The 17256-nt window shown below is 41.9% G+C and overlaps 1 protein-coding gene across 1 annotated transcript in view; it reads left to right on the top strand.

Annotated features, from left to right (window-relative positions):
• Nucleotides 1–257: 257 nt before the first annotated feature.
• Nucleotides 258–17256, top strand: part of LOC310898905 (uncharacterized protein) — a 45368-nt gene continuing 28369 nt past the window's right edge. Inside the window, exon 1 of the mRNA XM_083834598.1 lies at nt 258–1374. Within this exon, the coding sequence (XP_083690724.1) occupies nt 847–1374 (528 nt within the window). The 5' untranslated portion in view covers nt 258–846. The remainder of the gene's footprint in view (nt 1375–17256) is intronic.

Genomic DNA, 17256 nt, shown 5'->3' with positions numbered 1-17256 from the left:
GAAATGTAAGTAAATAAGAAGTCTGCTTAAATCACAAGGCTGCTGTTATGAAGCAATATAGGATCAAATTTAAAAATATCTGATCAACTATAACATTAATTTACATACATATGGCCTCGTATTTTATAAAGCATACTAATAATTTTTATTTCCTTGTTGCCTAGCAATCTTATAGATTTGCATGCTGTTCAATGACACCATTATGCAAAATATATTTCTTATTAGTATGAATAAAAAGTGCATTTACTCACTGTGTTTCTGAAGTAGTTGCCTGGGACTATATCCCACAATTTTGCAATTTTAAATAATTATTTTTCTTGTCCCTTATTTGTGAAAGACCTTGTTATTTTAATTTATATTTATTCAGCGGAAAAGGTTTTTTCCCAATTTTATGTATATCTATAGTTGCCCACTTTCCTCTCCTTAACAAGATGTTCATTTATTTATTTATGTTAGTGTTCATAGTGTGCAAAGGACTTGCCTCTTGCCGAGGCGACCGGCTCCGGGGCAGACGCGTGCTGCAGCGGAGCGCGGGATCGGGACAGGCAGGGCTATTTTTCGGGCATCGAGCCTACGTGAGGGAGCCGCCAGGCACCGGCAGCCCCCGTGAGGGAGGCTGACGAGGCGTAGGCGGGGCCAGCAGCGTCAGCGACAGCTCCTCCCCCCGGCCGTTCAAAGGCAGCCCTTAGGGAGCGCGAGCGACCAGGAGCGCGGCGAGCAGGGCCGGCAAACAGGGAGTGACGCGGCAGTTAGCGAGGCAGTTGGCGCGGGCAGGCAGGGCGGAGCGCTCACACCCGCCCATAGGGACAACTCCTCTAACGGCACTCTCCTGTCGACTGGGCTACAATGGTCTCCACCAGGCACGGTGCCTTCTCTAGGAAGTCAGTGCACACCCAGACCGACTGCCCGTCCAAACATGCGGCAGTTCAGGTCTCCGGATGCGGGGAGTGTATGAGCCTCTTGCTGCCATCGGCGGGAGGCAGGGAGACTGCTTGCGTGAGGTGCGAGCAGGTGGACGACCTGGTCCGCATGGTGGCGGAGCTCAAGGAGGAGGTGCAGAGGTTGAGGGATATCAGGGAGTGCGAGCGGGAGATAGACTGGTGGAGCGACTCCCTGCAGGACCGGAGGGAGAGGGACCAGGGTGAGACGCCCCAAAGGGGGGTGGACCCCCTGCCCTGTTGCCATCGGGCAGAGGGAGGGGACCTGCGAGTTGAGGAGGAATGGAGACAGGTCCCTGCTCGACCTCGCAGGAGATGCCCTCCCCTTCCGGCACCGCCTTCTCAGGTGCCCTTGAACAATAGGTTTGAGGCCCTGAGGCTCGAGAGACCCGTGGGTGAGGATGAGGTAGGAAGCCTACCCGGGAGGATGCCTGAGGTGAGGAAGTTGACTCCACGCCTCAGGACTGCCTCCACCAAGAAAGAAAGAAGGGTGATTGTTGTGGGCGACTCCCTCCTCAGGGGAACGGAGGGCCCTATTTGTCGGCCTGACCCCACACATAGGGAAGTCTGCTGCCTCCCTGGGGCCAGGGTCAGAGACATTACCAGGAAGCTTCCAAACCTGGTTCGCCCCTCTGACTATTACCCGCTTTTGATAGTCCAGGCTGGCAGCGATGATGTTGAAAAGAGAAGCCTCAGGGCCATCAAACAGGACTATAGGGGGCTGGGACGATTGGTGGAGGGAGCGGGAGTGCAGGTGGTGTTTTCGTCTATCCCTACGGGGGAAGGGAGAGGCACGGAGAGGACACGGAAAGCTCATGTGGTTAATAGGTGGCTCAGAGGCTGGTGCCAGCATAGAAATTTTGGGTTTTTTCACCATGGGGAGCTTTACTCGGCACCCGGCCTGATGGCCCCAGATGGGTCTCTATCTCCAAGGGGAAAACGGATCCTAGGCCAGGAGCTGGCGGGGCTCATAGAGAGAGCTTTAAACTAGGTAAGAAGGGGGACGGGGCTCAAACAAGGCTTGTTGGAGCTGTGCCGGGGGAAACAATGGCTAGGCCGGGGAAGAAGGCGATGGCCCAGCTGAAGTGCATCTACACTAATGCACGCAGCATGGGTAACAAACAGGAGGAGCTGGAAGCCATTGTGCAGCAGGCAGGCTACGACTTGGTTGCCATCACGGAGACGTGGTGGGACCGCTCCCACGACTGGAGTGCTGCAATGCCTGGCTATCGGCTCTTCAGGAGGGACAGGCAGCACAGAAGGGGTGGTGGCGTGGCTCTCTACATTAGAGAATCTTTTGATGTTGTGGAACTCCAGGCTGGGAATGATAAGGTTGAATCCCTGTGGGTTAGGATCCGTGGGAAGGCCGGCAAGGCTAGCATCCTGGTGGGGGTCTGCTATAGACCGCCGAACCAGGATGAGGAGACGGATGAGGAGTTTTATAGGCAACTGACAGAAGTTGCAAAATCGTCGGCGCTTGTCCTCGTGGGGGACTTCAACTTCCCGGACATATCCTGGAAACACAACACGGCACAGAGAAAGCAGTCTAGGAGGTTTCTGGAGAGCGTGGGAGATAGCTTCCTGACGCAGCTGGTCAGTGAACCTACCAGGGGTGGTGCCCCGCTAGACCTTCTCTTCACAAACAGAGAAGGACTGGTGGGAGATGTGGTGGTCGGAAGCTGTCTGGGGCAGAGTGACCACGAAATGGTAGAGTTCTCTATTCTTGGCGAGGCCAGGAAGGGGACCAGTAAAACTGCTGTCTTGGACTTCCGGAGGGCTGACTTTGAGCTGCTCAGGACGCTGGTTGGCCGAGTCCCTTGGGAGGCGGTTCTGAAGGGCAGAGGAGTCCAGGAAGGCTGGGCGCTCCTCAAGAAGGAAATCGTGATGGCACAGGAGCGGTCCGTCCCCACGTGCCCAAAGATGAGCCGGCGTGGAAGAAGACCGGCCTGGCTCAACAGAGAGTTGCGGCTGGAGCTTAGCAGAAAAAAGAGGGTTTATAATCTTTGGAAAAAAGGGCGGGCCACTGAGGAGGACTACAAGGATGTAGCGAGGCTGTGCAGGGAGAAAATTAGAAAGGCCAAAGCTCATCTGGAGCTCAATCTGGCTACTGCCGTTAAAGACAACAAAAAATCCTTTTACAAATACATCAACGCGAAATGGAGGACTAGGGAGAATCTCCATCCTTTACTGGATGCGAGGGGAAACCTAGTTACTAAGGATGAGGAAAAGGCTGAGGTGCTTAATGCCGCCTTTGCCTCAGTCTTTAGCGGCAATACCGGTTGTTCTCCGGACACCCAGTGCCCTGAGCTGGTGGAAGGGGATGGGGAGCAGGATGTGGCCTTCGCTATCCATGAGGAAATGGTTGGCGACCTGCTACGGAGCTTGGATGTGCGCAAGTCGATGGGGCCGGATGGGATCCACCCAAGGGTACTGAGAGAACTGGCGGAGGAGCTGGCCGAGCCGCTTTCCATCATTTATCGGCAGTCCTGGCTATCGGGGGAGGTCCCGGTTGACTGGCGGCTAGCCAATGTGACGCCCATCTATAAGAAGGGCCGGAGGGCAGACCCGGGGAACTATAGGCCTGTCAGTTTGACCTCAGTGCCGGGGAAGCTCATGGAGCAGATTATCTTGAGGGTCATCACGCGGCACTTGCAGGGCAAGCAGGCGATCAGGCCCAGTCAGCATGGGTTTATGAAAGGCAGGTCCTGCTTGACGAACCTGATCTCCTTCTATGACCAAGTGACGCGCTTGGTGGATGAGGGAAAGGCTGTGGACGTGGTCTACCTTGACCTCAGTAAGGCTTTTGACACCGTTCCCCACAACATTCTCCTCGAGAAACTGGCTGCTCGGGGCTTGGACTGGCGTACGCTTCGCTGGGTTAGAAACTGGCTGGATGGCCGGGCCCAGAGAGTTGTGGTGAATGGAGTCAAATCTGGTTGGAGGCCGGTCACTAGTGGAGTCCCCCAGGGCTCGGTACTGGGGCCGGTCCTCTTTAATGTCTTTATTGATGATCTGGATGAGGGCGTCCAGTGCACCCTCAGTAAGTTTGCAGACGACACCAAGCTAAGTGCGTGTGTCGATCTGCTCGAGGGCAGGAAGGCTCTGCAGGAGGATCTGGATAGGCTGGAGCGATGGGCTGAGGTCAACTGCATGAAGTTCAACAAGGCCAAGTGCCGGGTCCTGCACCTGGGCTGCAACAACCCCAAGCAGCGCTACAGGCTGGGAGATGAGTGGCTGGAAAGCTGCCTGGCCGAGAAGGACCTGGGAGTATTGGTGGATAGTCGGCTGAATATGAGCCAGCAGTGTGCTCAGGTGGCCAAGAAGGCCAACGGCATCCTGGCCTGTATAAGAAGCAGTGTGGCCAGCAGGTCGAGGGAAGTGATTGTGCCCCTGTACTCGGCTCTGGTGAGGCCGCACCTCGAGTACTGTGTTCAGTTCTGGGCCCCTCGCTACAGGAAGGACATGGACGTGCTCGAGCGAGTCCAGAGAAGGGCGACCAAGCTGGTGAGGGGTCTGGAGAACAAGTCTTACGAGGAGCGGCTGAGGGAGCTGGGCTTGTTCAGCCTGGAGAAGAGGAGGCTCAGGGGCGACCTCATCGCTCTCTACAGTTACCTGAAAGGAGGCTGTAGAGAGGTGGGGGTTGGTCTATTCTCCCACGTGCCTAGTGACAGGACGAGGGGGAATGGGCTAAAGTTGCGACAGGGGAGTTTTAGGTTGGATGTTAGGAAGTACTTCTTTACCGAAAGGGTTATTAAGCATTGGAACGGGCTGCCCAGGGAGGTGGTGGAGTCACCATCCCTGGAGGTCTTTAAAAGACGTTTAGATGTAGAGCTTAGGGATATGGTTTAGTGGAGTACTTAGTGTTAGGTCGGAGGTTGGACTCGATGATCTTGAGGTCTCTTCCAACCTAGAGAAATCTGTGAATCTGTGAATCTGTGACTTTACTATTTATTTTATTTTGACTTATTGTCTTTTCTGGATTGTGATGAGTTAGCCTATTCTTTCTGGTCTCTGTTCCTTTGGGTGTGTGTAAAGTAAGCCTATCAAGTACTGAGATATCTTTTGTTATTACAGTAAGGTCTCCTAAACACTTTGAAAAGTGCAAAACCAAAAGAAAACACCTGCACTGAAAAACCCAAGCAGCTAACCAAACAGAATTTTTTAGAGTGAAACATGAAAGATTACTTAGCTACCCACGTCAGCATAGATTAAGTAATAATGTGGTATAATTTAAACACTATAATTTCTCTGCAAGACTGAAGAGGATGCTCTGGGTTAAAATATTAGTAGGAATATGATGTTATCTGGTGAACTGAAGTGAGAATATTTTACTTTCACTCCTCTCCTTCAGGCTTTGGGCAACAGATTATTATGGGGATGATATCTGAGTAAAAAATGTAATGCTGGACAATAGAAGGTCACAGTAGTACAGGAAACTTCAGAGCCTGTGCTTTCAAATTCAACTGCTTTTTGGGAGATATGTCTTTTAGTTTACTTTGGATGTTTATAGCAGCTTTTATGCACTGTCTGCAGGCTATTTTAAACTATGTTATTGTGACCTGGCTGACCCTTCAGATGATTATTCTCCTTTGGGTTGTACATTTTTTCCTATGTCTTTTTGAACTCTTCCCTTGTTTGTTTGTTTGTTTGTTTGTTTATTGAAATATTTATGTCATTTTGTCAGTAAAGGGTTTCCAAAGGGTTTCCATCTGATGTGCATTCAAACTGTTCACTGGTGATCTGGTGCCTATAGTCTGGTAGATGATATTTCATCTAAAATTGGTTAGAAATATCATTTATTTTTTTCTCTTATTGAAGATTCTGCATTCTCTGAAACTGAAAATAAATAAATAAATAAATAAATAAAACAGTCTAAATCCTCAGTTAGACATATTCCAAAATTATGCTTATATTCTTTAAGGGATTTATCTTATTTTCTTGATTAGCGTTAGATGACCAAAAAAGGCTGCAGAAGTAGGAGCTGGGATATTCATTTTGGATGGCACTGCTTGGCATTTATTTAAATGATGTGGTGGTTTTACTCAGGTGGACAGCTGAGCTCCACCACAACCACTCTCTCATTCCTCCCCCCCCCCCCAAAGGGAAAGAGGGAGAAAATATGATGAAAAGGGCTGAACGGTTGAGGTAAGGACAGGGAGATCACTCAACAATTATCGTCATGTGCAAAACAGACTCAGTGTAGGGAGATTAGAGAAATTTATTGCCTATTACTAACAAGCTAGAGAAGTGAGAAAAAAGAAAGGAAATTAAAAACGCTTTCTTTCCATCCACCCTCTTCCACCTCCTCACCCCAAGTGGCACAGGTTTGCAGTCAGTCTATAGTGTGTCACCTCTGCCACTTCCTCACGGTCACTCTCTGTCTCTGCTCCACGTGGGGTCCCTCCCACTGGATGCTGTCCTTCCTGAACTGATCCTGCGGGGGCTGCCCACAGGCAGCAGCTCTTCAAGAACTGCTCCCACACGGCTCCGTACCATGGGATCCATCCCGCTGGAGCAAACTGCTCCAGAACGGGTCCCCCACGGGCAGCAGCTCCCCCCCAGTTCCCCTGTGCCTGAGTGGGCTCCTCTCCATGGGCTGCAGCTCTGGCCTGGGGCCTGCTCCTGTGGGGGCTCTCCATGGGCCGCAGCCTCTTCCAGGCCACATCCACCTGCTCCACCGGGGGCTTCTCCACGGACTGCAGCATGGAGATCTGCTCCATGTGGGACCCATGAGCTACAGGGGGACAGCCTGCTCCACCAAGGGCCTCTCCACAGGCCTCAGGGGAACTTCTGCACCATGCCTGGAGCACCTCCTGCCCTCCAGCTGCAGTAACCTGGGTGTCTGCAAGGCTGTTTCTCACTCCTCATTCTCCCAGCTGCTGTTGAGCAGCATTTTTTTTTTCCCCCTTTCTTAAATATACTCTCACAAAGGTGGAAACACATCACTTCTTGGCTCGGCTCTGGCCAGCGGTGGGTCCCTTTGGAGCCGGCTGAAACTGGCCCTTACCTAACATGGGGCAGCTTCTGGACTCTTCTCCCAGAGGCCACCTCTGCAGGCCCCTGCTACCAAAACCTTGCCTTGTAAAACCAATATAAATGAAAGCAAAACAATTTAAACAAGAAAAAGTGGGAAACATTTCTTAGTTTCTCTTCAAGAATGATGGTGTAGCAGTTTCCTGGGATATAAGATAGATTCAGATCTTTTGAATATAGATCTTATATCTTGATCATCCATACCCAGTGAATATGGTAACCACAAAAAATTAAAAGTGGTTATCAAGGTTATGATCTTTTCTAGTTCCTTTTGATAAAGAAAGTTTACAAGCTGTTTGGTTCTAAATTAATGGTTAACCAAAATCCAGGAACATTTCTTTGGGACCCTGAATGAGCATGCAGTGTCCATGTAAATTGTTCTTTGTCCTTATTATTTATAATAATACAAAATGAACATACTGGTTTATTAGAATCTGATTTTTGTGTTTGTGTCATCTCTCTGTGTGTGAAAGCATAGCTCTTTAACTTGAGGTTTTATTTTCTGTGAAATTAAAACACCTAAAAATTAGGTACTTAGAAAGTGTGTGGGGTTGTCTTCATGTTTCTTGGGAATCTAGCCTAACTGCTTACCTCCTAGCCTCTAGAACACGTGAATGCAGCATGGTGCTCTGCCCAACCGGCCTATCCAAAACACTAGATTTTTAGCACCAAGTTTCTCTCAGACTGATAGACAACACTTCTGAAAATGGTTAGAAATTAATGAAGTTCTATTTTAAGATAGCTAGCAGTACTCATCCGAAGCCCGCTTTGGCTGCCCTGTAATGGGTGTAGGCATGTCATTATGTTATGCCCAGAACGCTGGGTTCATTTCTGGATATCATTTTACCACCAAAAAGCTGTTGACAAATTAGAGAAAAGAACAATGACATTAACTGAGGTTACAAAACTTGTCAGAACACAATTATTTATACTAGTAAATGGTGCCCTAATTATGAAAAATTGAATGAAATTAAGATACAAAATATTTAAAAAGAATATTAGGAAGTGCTTTCTGACAGTGAGATGTAAGGAGCTGCAGAACAGTTTCCAAAGAGAGGTGGTGGGACTCTCATCACCTGAAGCAATTGAAATACACAGATAAAGAAATGTTAAAAAATCTTGAGAAGTTATATTACATGGATCTAAATGTTGTTTATTTGGATTTAGACCTGCACCTGATTCTTTCTAAAACTTTTCAAAGTTTCTGGTCATTCTCTTGTTCCATTCTTTTTTCCCCAAGACCAAAGTATGGCCTATGTAGACCTCTATACCCTAATTAATGTATAAAAATTGATTAGTTTTTCTTCACTATATTTTTGATGCTTATCACAATTCAAGTAATAAGCTATAGAAACAGCATTTCCGGTACAAACTTGGAAAATGACTACAAATAAGTTCTGTTTTTCTCAGTCCTGATAAAACATCCAGCTCAGCAAATGTATTAGCATTAAACACTCTACTAGAAAGAGATCTATGTTGTAAGTACTCAGTTCAATCACTTGGATCTGCAGATACAGATTTCCTATGCTTCCACCTCCTTCCATCCTACCTCTGGGCTTTTCAATGAGCAGAAAATATCCCTTCTAATTCCTCCAATGACTCTCTCAAGGCTGAGGCACATTAAGGTTCTCTTCAGCCTCTGCAGGTTGGAAGATTATTCTAGGACTTGTCCAATGGCTGGAAAACAATTTCAGCTCTTTTCTAAACCAGAGTTTCCTTTGCTTGTGAAGCCAACCTCTATTTTTCCTTCACTTTTATTTTTTATTTTTTAATGTTTTTTGACCAGTTTTTCAAAAGCCCAGTGATTCAACACCTTTTTTAGCAGAAAAAAAATATTTTCTTCCTTGCACTGCTCTAAGTTGTATCCTTTCTAACTGTGTTTGTCTACATATTTGTATTTAGCTGGCATACTCCACATAAGAGGCTAAGCTGACCTTCACAAGACTACAGTTTCATTTTAGACACTTGCCTTTGCCTTGTTTAGTACTGACAGTATTCTCAGGTCTGTCCTGTGTGAATCTTAAAAAGGTGTGCATCATGTTAAAAAAAAAAAAAAAAAAGTTCCCTTTGGAACCCACCTGACGGTCTTGTGAACATTGTTTTTTGAAGTTTTTCCCCGAGCGAGTGGTGCTGGCTGTTTTGTCCTTCTGGCTCTCACAAGTGATTTCATTCAGTACAGTCCTTTCTTTTGCACTCTTCCTCCCATATTCTGGGTCATAACATGGTTTGCCATAAAATGTATAGGTGTTTTTTGTTGTTGTTCTTCAATTCAACTCTGAACTCTGTGTGCTTTTCTCACACAAGTGTTCTTTTTGTGTTGGTCATGGCAAGTATCTGTGCATATCATGTTGTCTTCATGGCAACTCACACTAGACTTCTAAAGACTTGTTCTGAGTCTTCCATTAACACCATTCCTCTGGGCTTTTTCCTTATTGGACAAGCACCATCCAATTTCCTAATGAAATATCTGTAACTCCATCATTTATCCTTTGTGCAACTTCAAACTTCATCATCATTAATGTTTTTCTGCAGTAATTTTTTTTTTTTTCAAAATACCACTGACTAAGAAAGCAAATCACCTTTATCACCTTTATACTTCATTTTCACAGGGAGTGAAGCACTTGTCAGACCATTAACACAGAAGTTCATTGTTAATTTCTTCTGCCTGATTTAACTGAAAACTACTAAAACATCAAGTCATTTCAGAAGCATCCTGTCAGAAATATCTTCCTACCTTACTTGTTCTTGGCAATCCATTCACCATAATTGCAGAATAAAGCACAGTTAAACCCCTTTTCCAGTTCTGCATATTTTTGGCTTTTATAGGTGTTTAATGTCAATGAGATTGCTGAGCTGGATATTTAATCAGTTTTCTGCTCATGTACTCCTGATACATGACTTACTGAGAAATCACAAAGTGCTAAGGACTAAGGCAGGAGCCTGCTCCATCAGGGTGCTAAGTTATGTCTGACAGGTCCAAAGCCACATGAACCTTTGCTGAGTGCAGCATCAAGTCCCATATGCATCCTGTGAGGGTACCTTCACATGCACATTCCTCACAGACAGGATTTGCCTCTCTTTTCATGCTGCTCAAGCAGAAATGCAACCAATCAGCCTTTTCTTCCTCACCCTTTCTTGAACTCATCCTCTGCATGGGAATGTGATCCCCATTTTTCCTTATCTGCCTTCATTCCCTTTGGACTTTGTATTTTCTAACACATATCAAGGTTGGATTGACAGATGTGCTATTGATGAGGGGACGCAGTTCTTCTGACATTACAGCCAAATTGATAATGATCTAATGAAAATTTTCACATGCTTATACGCTGAAATTAAAGAGAAGCTGGTCATAGGAATGTGTATGTTACCACTTCAAATTGTTATGAAGTTTGAAAGAAGATCAAAGAGGTTGTTTGTGGGAATAAATGTGATAAAGAATTTCCCAGATGGTGATGAATGTTAATGAGAGAAAGAAGTTAAGGCAGTTTGATCCAGGAGTCATGGAAAAGGGACAAGATGGCAGTAGTTGCAGATGTAACTGAACCCCATGGGTAGGTAGACTGAGCGTATGCAATCCAAAGCCCACCCCATGATATGGCTTAGTGTCTACTGCTTTTCCAGTGTTGCATTTTTGCAATTAAATCCTGCTTCTGTTTCACTTCTTCATTTATGTTCATATGTATCTACTGGAAAGAAAATTTACTCTAATGCTTAAGCAGAATACAATTTGAGTCCTGACATAACATTTCATATTTTATTTCTGCAAAGAATTTCATGTTCGACAACAACAATTATATCCTGATCCTGAAAGAAAAACGTTTCAGACTTTTGAGGAGGGAGAGTTCTATATCTTGTGAAACTCAACAAAATTTCACTTGGCTGACTTAGGCTTAAAAATATATCTTTAAGGTAAAGGAAAATGTTTCCTAATTTCACTTCATTTTTCCTTATCTTTCTGGAACAAAGGTTTAACCAATACATGTTTAGCCAAACATACATTAGCATGTATTTAGCATACATTGGTCAGGGACCTATGCATTACATAGAACATTTATTCTTAAATAAGGTAAATATCACACATTATCTTTGGTGGCAGCATTCATTATACGTATAAGACACAAAAGATTAAGCAACAAAAGGAGGTCAGAGTTGTTCTAACTTTTTATTTTATTTTGGTCTTGTCTTACACTAGCTGCAATCATTTCCTAGGAAAAATGGAGGCAGATTCTAAAATTCTCCTAGGCAGCTACAGTATGTATTGTCAGGCAGCATACCAGAAGAAAATGTTGTGGTACTTAAGACGTAACTTTTCCAAATGACCTGTTTAACCTGGAATTCATGCTACACCCCACAAGACAAAGTAAAAACTCTGCGCTGACTCTGGATTGCAAAGTACAAATGAATTTGCCTCTATCAGTTTGGGCTCACCCATGACATATCCACTTCTCTAGGCAAATAAACCTCTTTAAAACATATAGAAATCTAGTGCTGGAGAGTTTTTTTAAGCCTTCAGAGAGGATGTGCATGAACTGAAAATATTATTATTTTTTAACTGAATGCAAAGAAAGATTTGTTATGTATGCTACAAAGCATTTACCTTGTATGCAATTGAAAACCCATAAGGAATCAGTATCGGCAAAACATGTTTTTCAGAAATTAATGGTCTTGTTTTCAAGCACTTGAATTCTGGAAGAACTCTAATTTTAGAAGCATAATCCTGTACGACCTAGGAAAATGATCTGAAAATTCTCAGAGTATAGCAGGGATAAGAGAAGAGTTATTTTTCAGTGAAAAGTTGAGAAAAACACAGAGGAAAGGTTGAAAAGGGCAACAAGATCTGAAGCAGGCACCACTTATCCATTCTGTAGAATAGTAAATAGTATGTTGTCCCTTTTGTCTTTCATATTCTTTGTTATATTCTTGGAGTTTAAGAAGCGTTTGGACTGTGCACTTAGTCACATAGTCTAAAATTTTGGGTAGACCTGTGTGGTGGCAGGAGTTGGACTGGATGATCCTTATGGGTCCCTTCCAACTCAGGATATTCTATGAGTCTATGATTCTATGATTCTGACACTATATTTCCTAGAACAGCATTAACTCTTTTTTTTTTTTTTTTCCATGACATAGTAATCTTTTTATCAGTCAGCTACATTATGTTTATGTGATCTATGATGTAGCATACTTTCAACCTGGAGAGATAGATTTACTTTCCTCCTTTGACAAAAAAGCTGGTATGAAGTGTATTTAATATGGTGCTTAAGAAGTATGATCAGTAATGGTCAATTAAAAAGAGTACAGTAAGAAATCTGTATTACAAATGGTGCAACTAATGAAAAAATATTTAAATATTGAACAGAAGTACGGAAAAAGTACTGGAACAGTTTTCTAGAACTTCATTGATCAGCTATTAAATCAGTACTTCTTTCGTGATTAGCCAAGTTATCCAATGAACAGTCAAAAATAAAGTAAATAAAATAAAAACTCTTTTTTTTTAAAAAAAGATTTTTTAAAATGATGTATCACTCAAAAAAAAAAAAAAACACAAATAAGCAAACAAAAGCCAAGAAAAAAACTGTTACTGCTGTTGTACGTAGACCAGTCATGTTCCACCCTGCTCTGATGCTTGCAAATGTTTCAGCAGGGGAAAAAAAATAGCTCACTACCTCTGTCTTTGTCACACTTAACAGTAGTCAGTCAAGAATACAAGCAAGTACACTTAAATATATTGTTTACCAGGCTATCTGTGGGGGGGAAAAAAAAAAGGAATCGGGGGCATTTGAATGCAACTGTATTCTTAAAAAATAAAGGAACAAACAACCAAAAAACTTATCCAACTAGAGAAATGCCTGGTGTTTTAGAAACCAAAAATAGTTAAATCATCACCCCAGAAAAAAAGTCCTTTAAAATGTTCAGCATATGAGCACGATCTACCTCAAATGTGCTGCTAAGAACTGTATCTCTAGAGATACAAAGCTGAAAACAACGATGTTGTATATCAGAGAGAGAAAAGATCACTGTGCCTAAAGTAAACATCAAACTATAACATTTAAAGCCTGAAACTGCATTTTGTTTATAAAGTTTTTACCCTTCCTTCATTTTTTTCCATATATTTTATAAAATAATACCATTTCCTTAGAAGCAATCAAAAGAATCTAAAGAATATAAGGAATATAAGTTTTAAAGAGAACTAAACTCCACTTCCAAGGTTTGTTCATTTAAGGTTAAATTCTCTAAACATATTTTCCTCTCTCTGAAAGATAAAAAGAAAATGTTTTTAATATGCTGACTGTATGAAAAGGCATGCTGGCATTTTAAAGACTGCAGAACACTTTCCCAGACATGCAGTTAGTCCAAATGGAAATGCTAGCTGCTATCTTGATATAAATAAAAGAAAGATACGGTTAATTTGTTGTTCAAATTACTGAAAATGGCCCTGACAGGGGCAGTTTGAATAATTCCAGATTTGACTGGCAAGCCACTAGTGACACTCAGTTATTTAAATCAAAGGATTGTTACTCTTTATTACAGTCTTCCTGAATGGACCTTACTTCCACATCCACTTCTAACCAAGATTTGCTTTTTATTGGCCAACTTTCTACTGATAAAATGTGTTTATCATAACCGTAACTTATAGACTTAAATGATTTATGTAGTAGTGTATCTTGAAGAAGAGCAGCAGAAGAGGAAGTACTTCTAAAAATAATTGTACTGTGATCTGTTTCTGTATATAATATAATATATTTTCTGTAAAGTAAAATAATGATCAGTAGGACTTGGTTTTCACTATGGAATCTAGTAAGAAACATTTCAATGTATTAGCTAACTCTCATGGGTTACTATTGTAGCACGATCTGCTTTAAAAGATTTTTTTGTCTCTAAACCAGCCTTTTCTTGTCCCCATAGTATGCAGTGATTGTAAGGAAATACACCCTCTGCTTGTTTTGTGCTGTGTGGACTTCTCAGCCCCCAGCAATATTTCATATGGGAGAGAACTCTACCAGCAAGCACCTCAATAAATAAAGCCTATCAGTATGGTTCTGTTAGATCAATATGGCTAGCGACTGTGTAGACACAAAATGGGTGCACAAGCATCTTGGCCTATAATGGACTCATCAGTGGTGGATCTTGAACTTTTGGAATCTGAAACCCTTAAAACACAGCTTTGAATCTTTTCCCCATCTTTCATGCCAAATTCTATTTTGTTTTCCATGGGGATGTATAATACAACCAGTGAAAACAGACAGTAAGGCACTCAATCTGAATTTACCGTAGAGGATAGAAGTAATATAAGCCATCGTTACCTTGAGTAACACAGTGACTGCCTTCTGCAAATTATTTTTGCAGAAATAGAACTTTCTGCATGGAAGACTGAAATATGATAGCAGCAATAGAATCAAGAAGTTATACGATTTATTTTTAAAGGTTTTATGATGGCATTATACCATAGTGATTGTTTTCTTAGCACAGGCTGCATTGTGATTCTGTACTGTTTTTCTGAGAACCAGTTGCATTCCTTTTCTTTCTGTTTAGCTCAGCAGCTTAGTAATGTGAGCAATAAGAGAAAAGGATTTCTGAAGAAACTGCATTCCTGTTTTCTATTTATACTTGGTAGAAACACTTATTCCATATTTCTCACAAACTCATTCCTAGCACATCACTGAAGCATGACAGCAACACTTAAGTTTACAACAAACCATTTACCTGGTAGGAGGGAACAAAATTCTCTTCCAAGACTTACAGCACATCCTGGAATATTGCACTGGTTCTTAATACAAAATCAAACTAGGCATTTCCCTAGCATTGATAGTGTATTGACAAGAATCTCTTCATCCATGCAACCAAGGCTGGGAAAACCATCTAAACATAGTACACAGTTCTTGGATTCTCTGTACAATTAATGACTTTGAAAAATGCTGAGACTGCTGAGGAGAAACAAGGACTCTTGATGTTAGATAGGGCTACTTAAATAATATATTGGGAGGTGGTAAATTTCAGCCTTTCCCCTTTTTACAAATATTCTGTGAATGAATGCAGATTTTTGAGTTAGGCTGCTCTGAAGTTTAAGAGAACATTTTATTTTTTATTTTTTTCCTACAGATTCTTTCAATCAAGAGCTGAGATACCACAATGAAAAGTATATTATGGAATCAGGGAGAAGTTAAATTGTTGCTTGCCTGACTGTTTTCTGTAGCTAGTAGAGCCTAGAATTCATTATTTATGTTGTGTAATTAGTCACACAATATTGGTTCTGCATCTAACCATTTTGTAAATAAATGCAAGGACTGTGTGAAAGAAACCTTGATACTTATACAGCCTAACTGCTAGGAGCATTTTGCTGCTTCAAAGAGAGCAAAAAAGGATTGTTGCTGTCCCCTTTTTACCTTTTCCTCTTTTGCTTTTCACAAGAAAAAAGTAGTACTTGTCTATATATGATGACTCAGGATATAAAGTCCTAATACCCTTCCCGTTCTGGAGAGAAAGATATATAAACTATCTTGTCTCAGCTGGCTGTTTACAAAATATATACTCCATTTTGTCTTGTCACAACCAAATACAATAATTGCATTTATATGAATACAACACTAATTGCCAATGGTTTGGTCACTCATCTTTGTCTCTCTTATTGGACTAATTACTTGACTGCCAGGGTTCCTGCTCGAGGGTTTACAGTGCTGCTCTGTCTATATGCTGCGTATTGTTTTATCTGTTTACCAGACATACAAACTGAGTCTGTTGCTCCCTTTTAATGTCACTCTGTTGTAGGTTACTTTTCCCTTCATTATCATGATACTTATTGTAGAGGCACTAATACCATATAGTACAATGCAGCATTCAAAGTTACTTTTACTTTGCCTTACTACTGTATTTTATGTATAAAAGTATGAGAAGTATTTGTATGAACACTCTGCAACTTTTGGACCTTCCTCAAATTTATTGCAGAAAATCAATAGGCATGGGGAAGTCTAAATTCTTCTTGGTTAAAGATTTTGAGATCTGGGAGAAAAAATCAACAACTTAAACTCTCTGAGAGAGAAAAAAAAATAGAATTAGAAAACAGAAGTCTGGTTCATCTGGTTCAACTTTGAGCAGAGCTGCAAATCAATAAAGGTAGAAAAATATGCCTAGATGCTCTTACTGGGACAGAACTCCATCTTCACATGGCTTCATCTATATTTACATTACATGAACATGGTGAGAGCCTTTCCTTAGCCTATGTCAGTAACAACTATTTCAAATATAGCTGAAATAGGAAATTCTGGACATATCATTCCTTCTTAAAAAGAGACAAGAGAAACTAGTACCAAATAGTTTGCATAACTGAAATTAGGCTATGAGCTCTTCGGTTTTGAAATAATAGTAGCTCAGATGACAGCATTCCCAAAAATCAGCAACTCAGTGCAATTTGTCAGAATGTTTTCTGTGCCTTTTACATTGGAGGGTTTATCTGGATTTGGAGTCTACAGGTAGTTTCTGATAGGAGAATAACCCAGTTGTGAAATAGAGTATCTCTAATACCATCCGGATTACTGCCCAGGGATGTACTGTATCCTATTTTCTTGAACACTAAAGATAACCATCAACAAGGAAAACTTAATTTGCCTAAAGTTCCAGACCTCTCTTTCCTCAGTGCTACATACAAAATAAATATTTACCAGTACTCCTGTTATTACTACTACCGTTAAGAATTAGATAAATTGAAATTTATGCCATCTTCTGGTTTGATTTTCAAAAATACTGAATAGTCATAGCTTTTTTTGACTTAAGATAAGTGTCTAAACATTTTGGAAAACTAAGATTTATAACCTCACAAGAGTGCAAAAAGCTCATTTTTATTTCCTAAAATTCATAATCATGTCCTTCCAACTCAGTTCTCAAAAATATTATCAACCATTTATTGTGAGTGCAACAAGATGATGTATTACTCCTACAGATATTCAGTCCTACAGACTATGAGTGTCACACAATCTCTTCTTTCAAAATACCATATACATCATGATCCTTGAATTTATCACTGTATGGTATAGTCTGCAATGTTTTTACTAATTTTAAGTCTCTTCTTTGAATATTTAGATTTTTCAACTTTCTCTGGGAAGTACAAATATCAGAAATGGGCATGCTATTCCAAGTATTGTCACAACAAACTAAAAAATCTGTAACTGTTTTACTCCTACTCAGAATACATCTTGGTAGACATTAGTCTTTATCATGTAGAATTTACATTCAGGTAATAATTTAGTAATTCTTAAGAACAGTCATCAGCATGGGCCTAGAAGCCCTTTCTATT

The sequence above is a fragment of the Anser anser genome (genome assembly GCF_964211835.1).
Source record: "Anser anser genome assembly, chromosome: 4".
Classification (NCBI taxonomy): Eukaryota; Metazoa; Chordata; class Aves; order Anseriformes; family Anatidae; genus Anser; species Anser anser.
The sequence above is the reverse complement of the archived record's forward strand: the minus strand, read 5'-3'. Positions and strand labels throughout refer to the sequence as shown.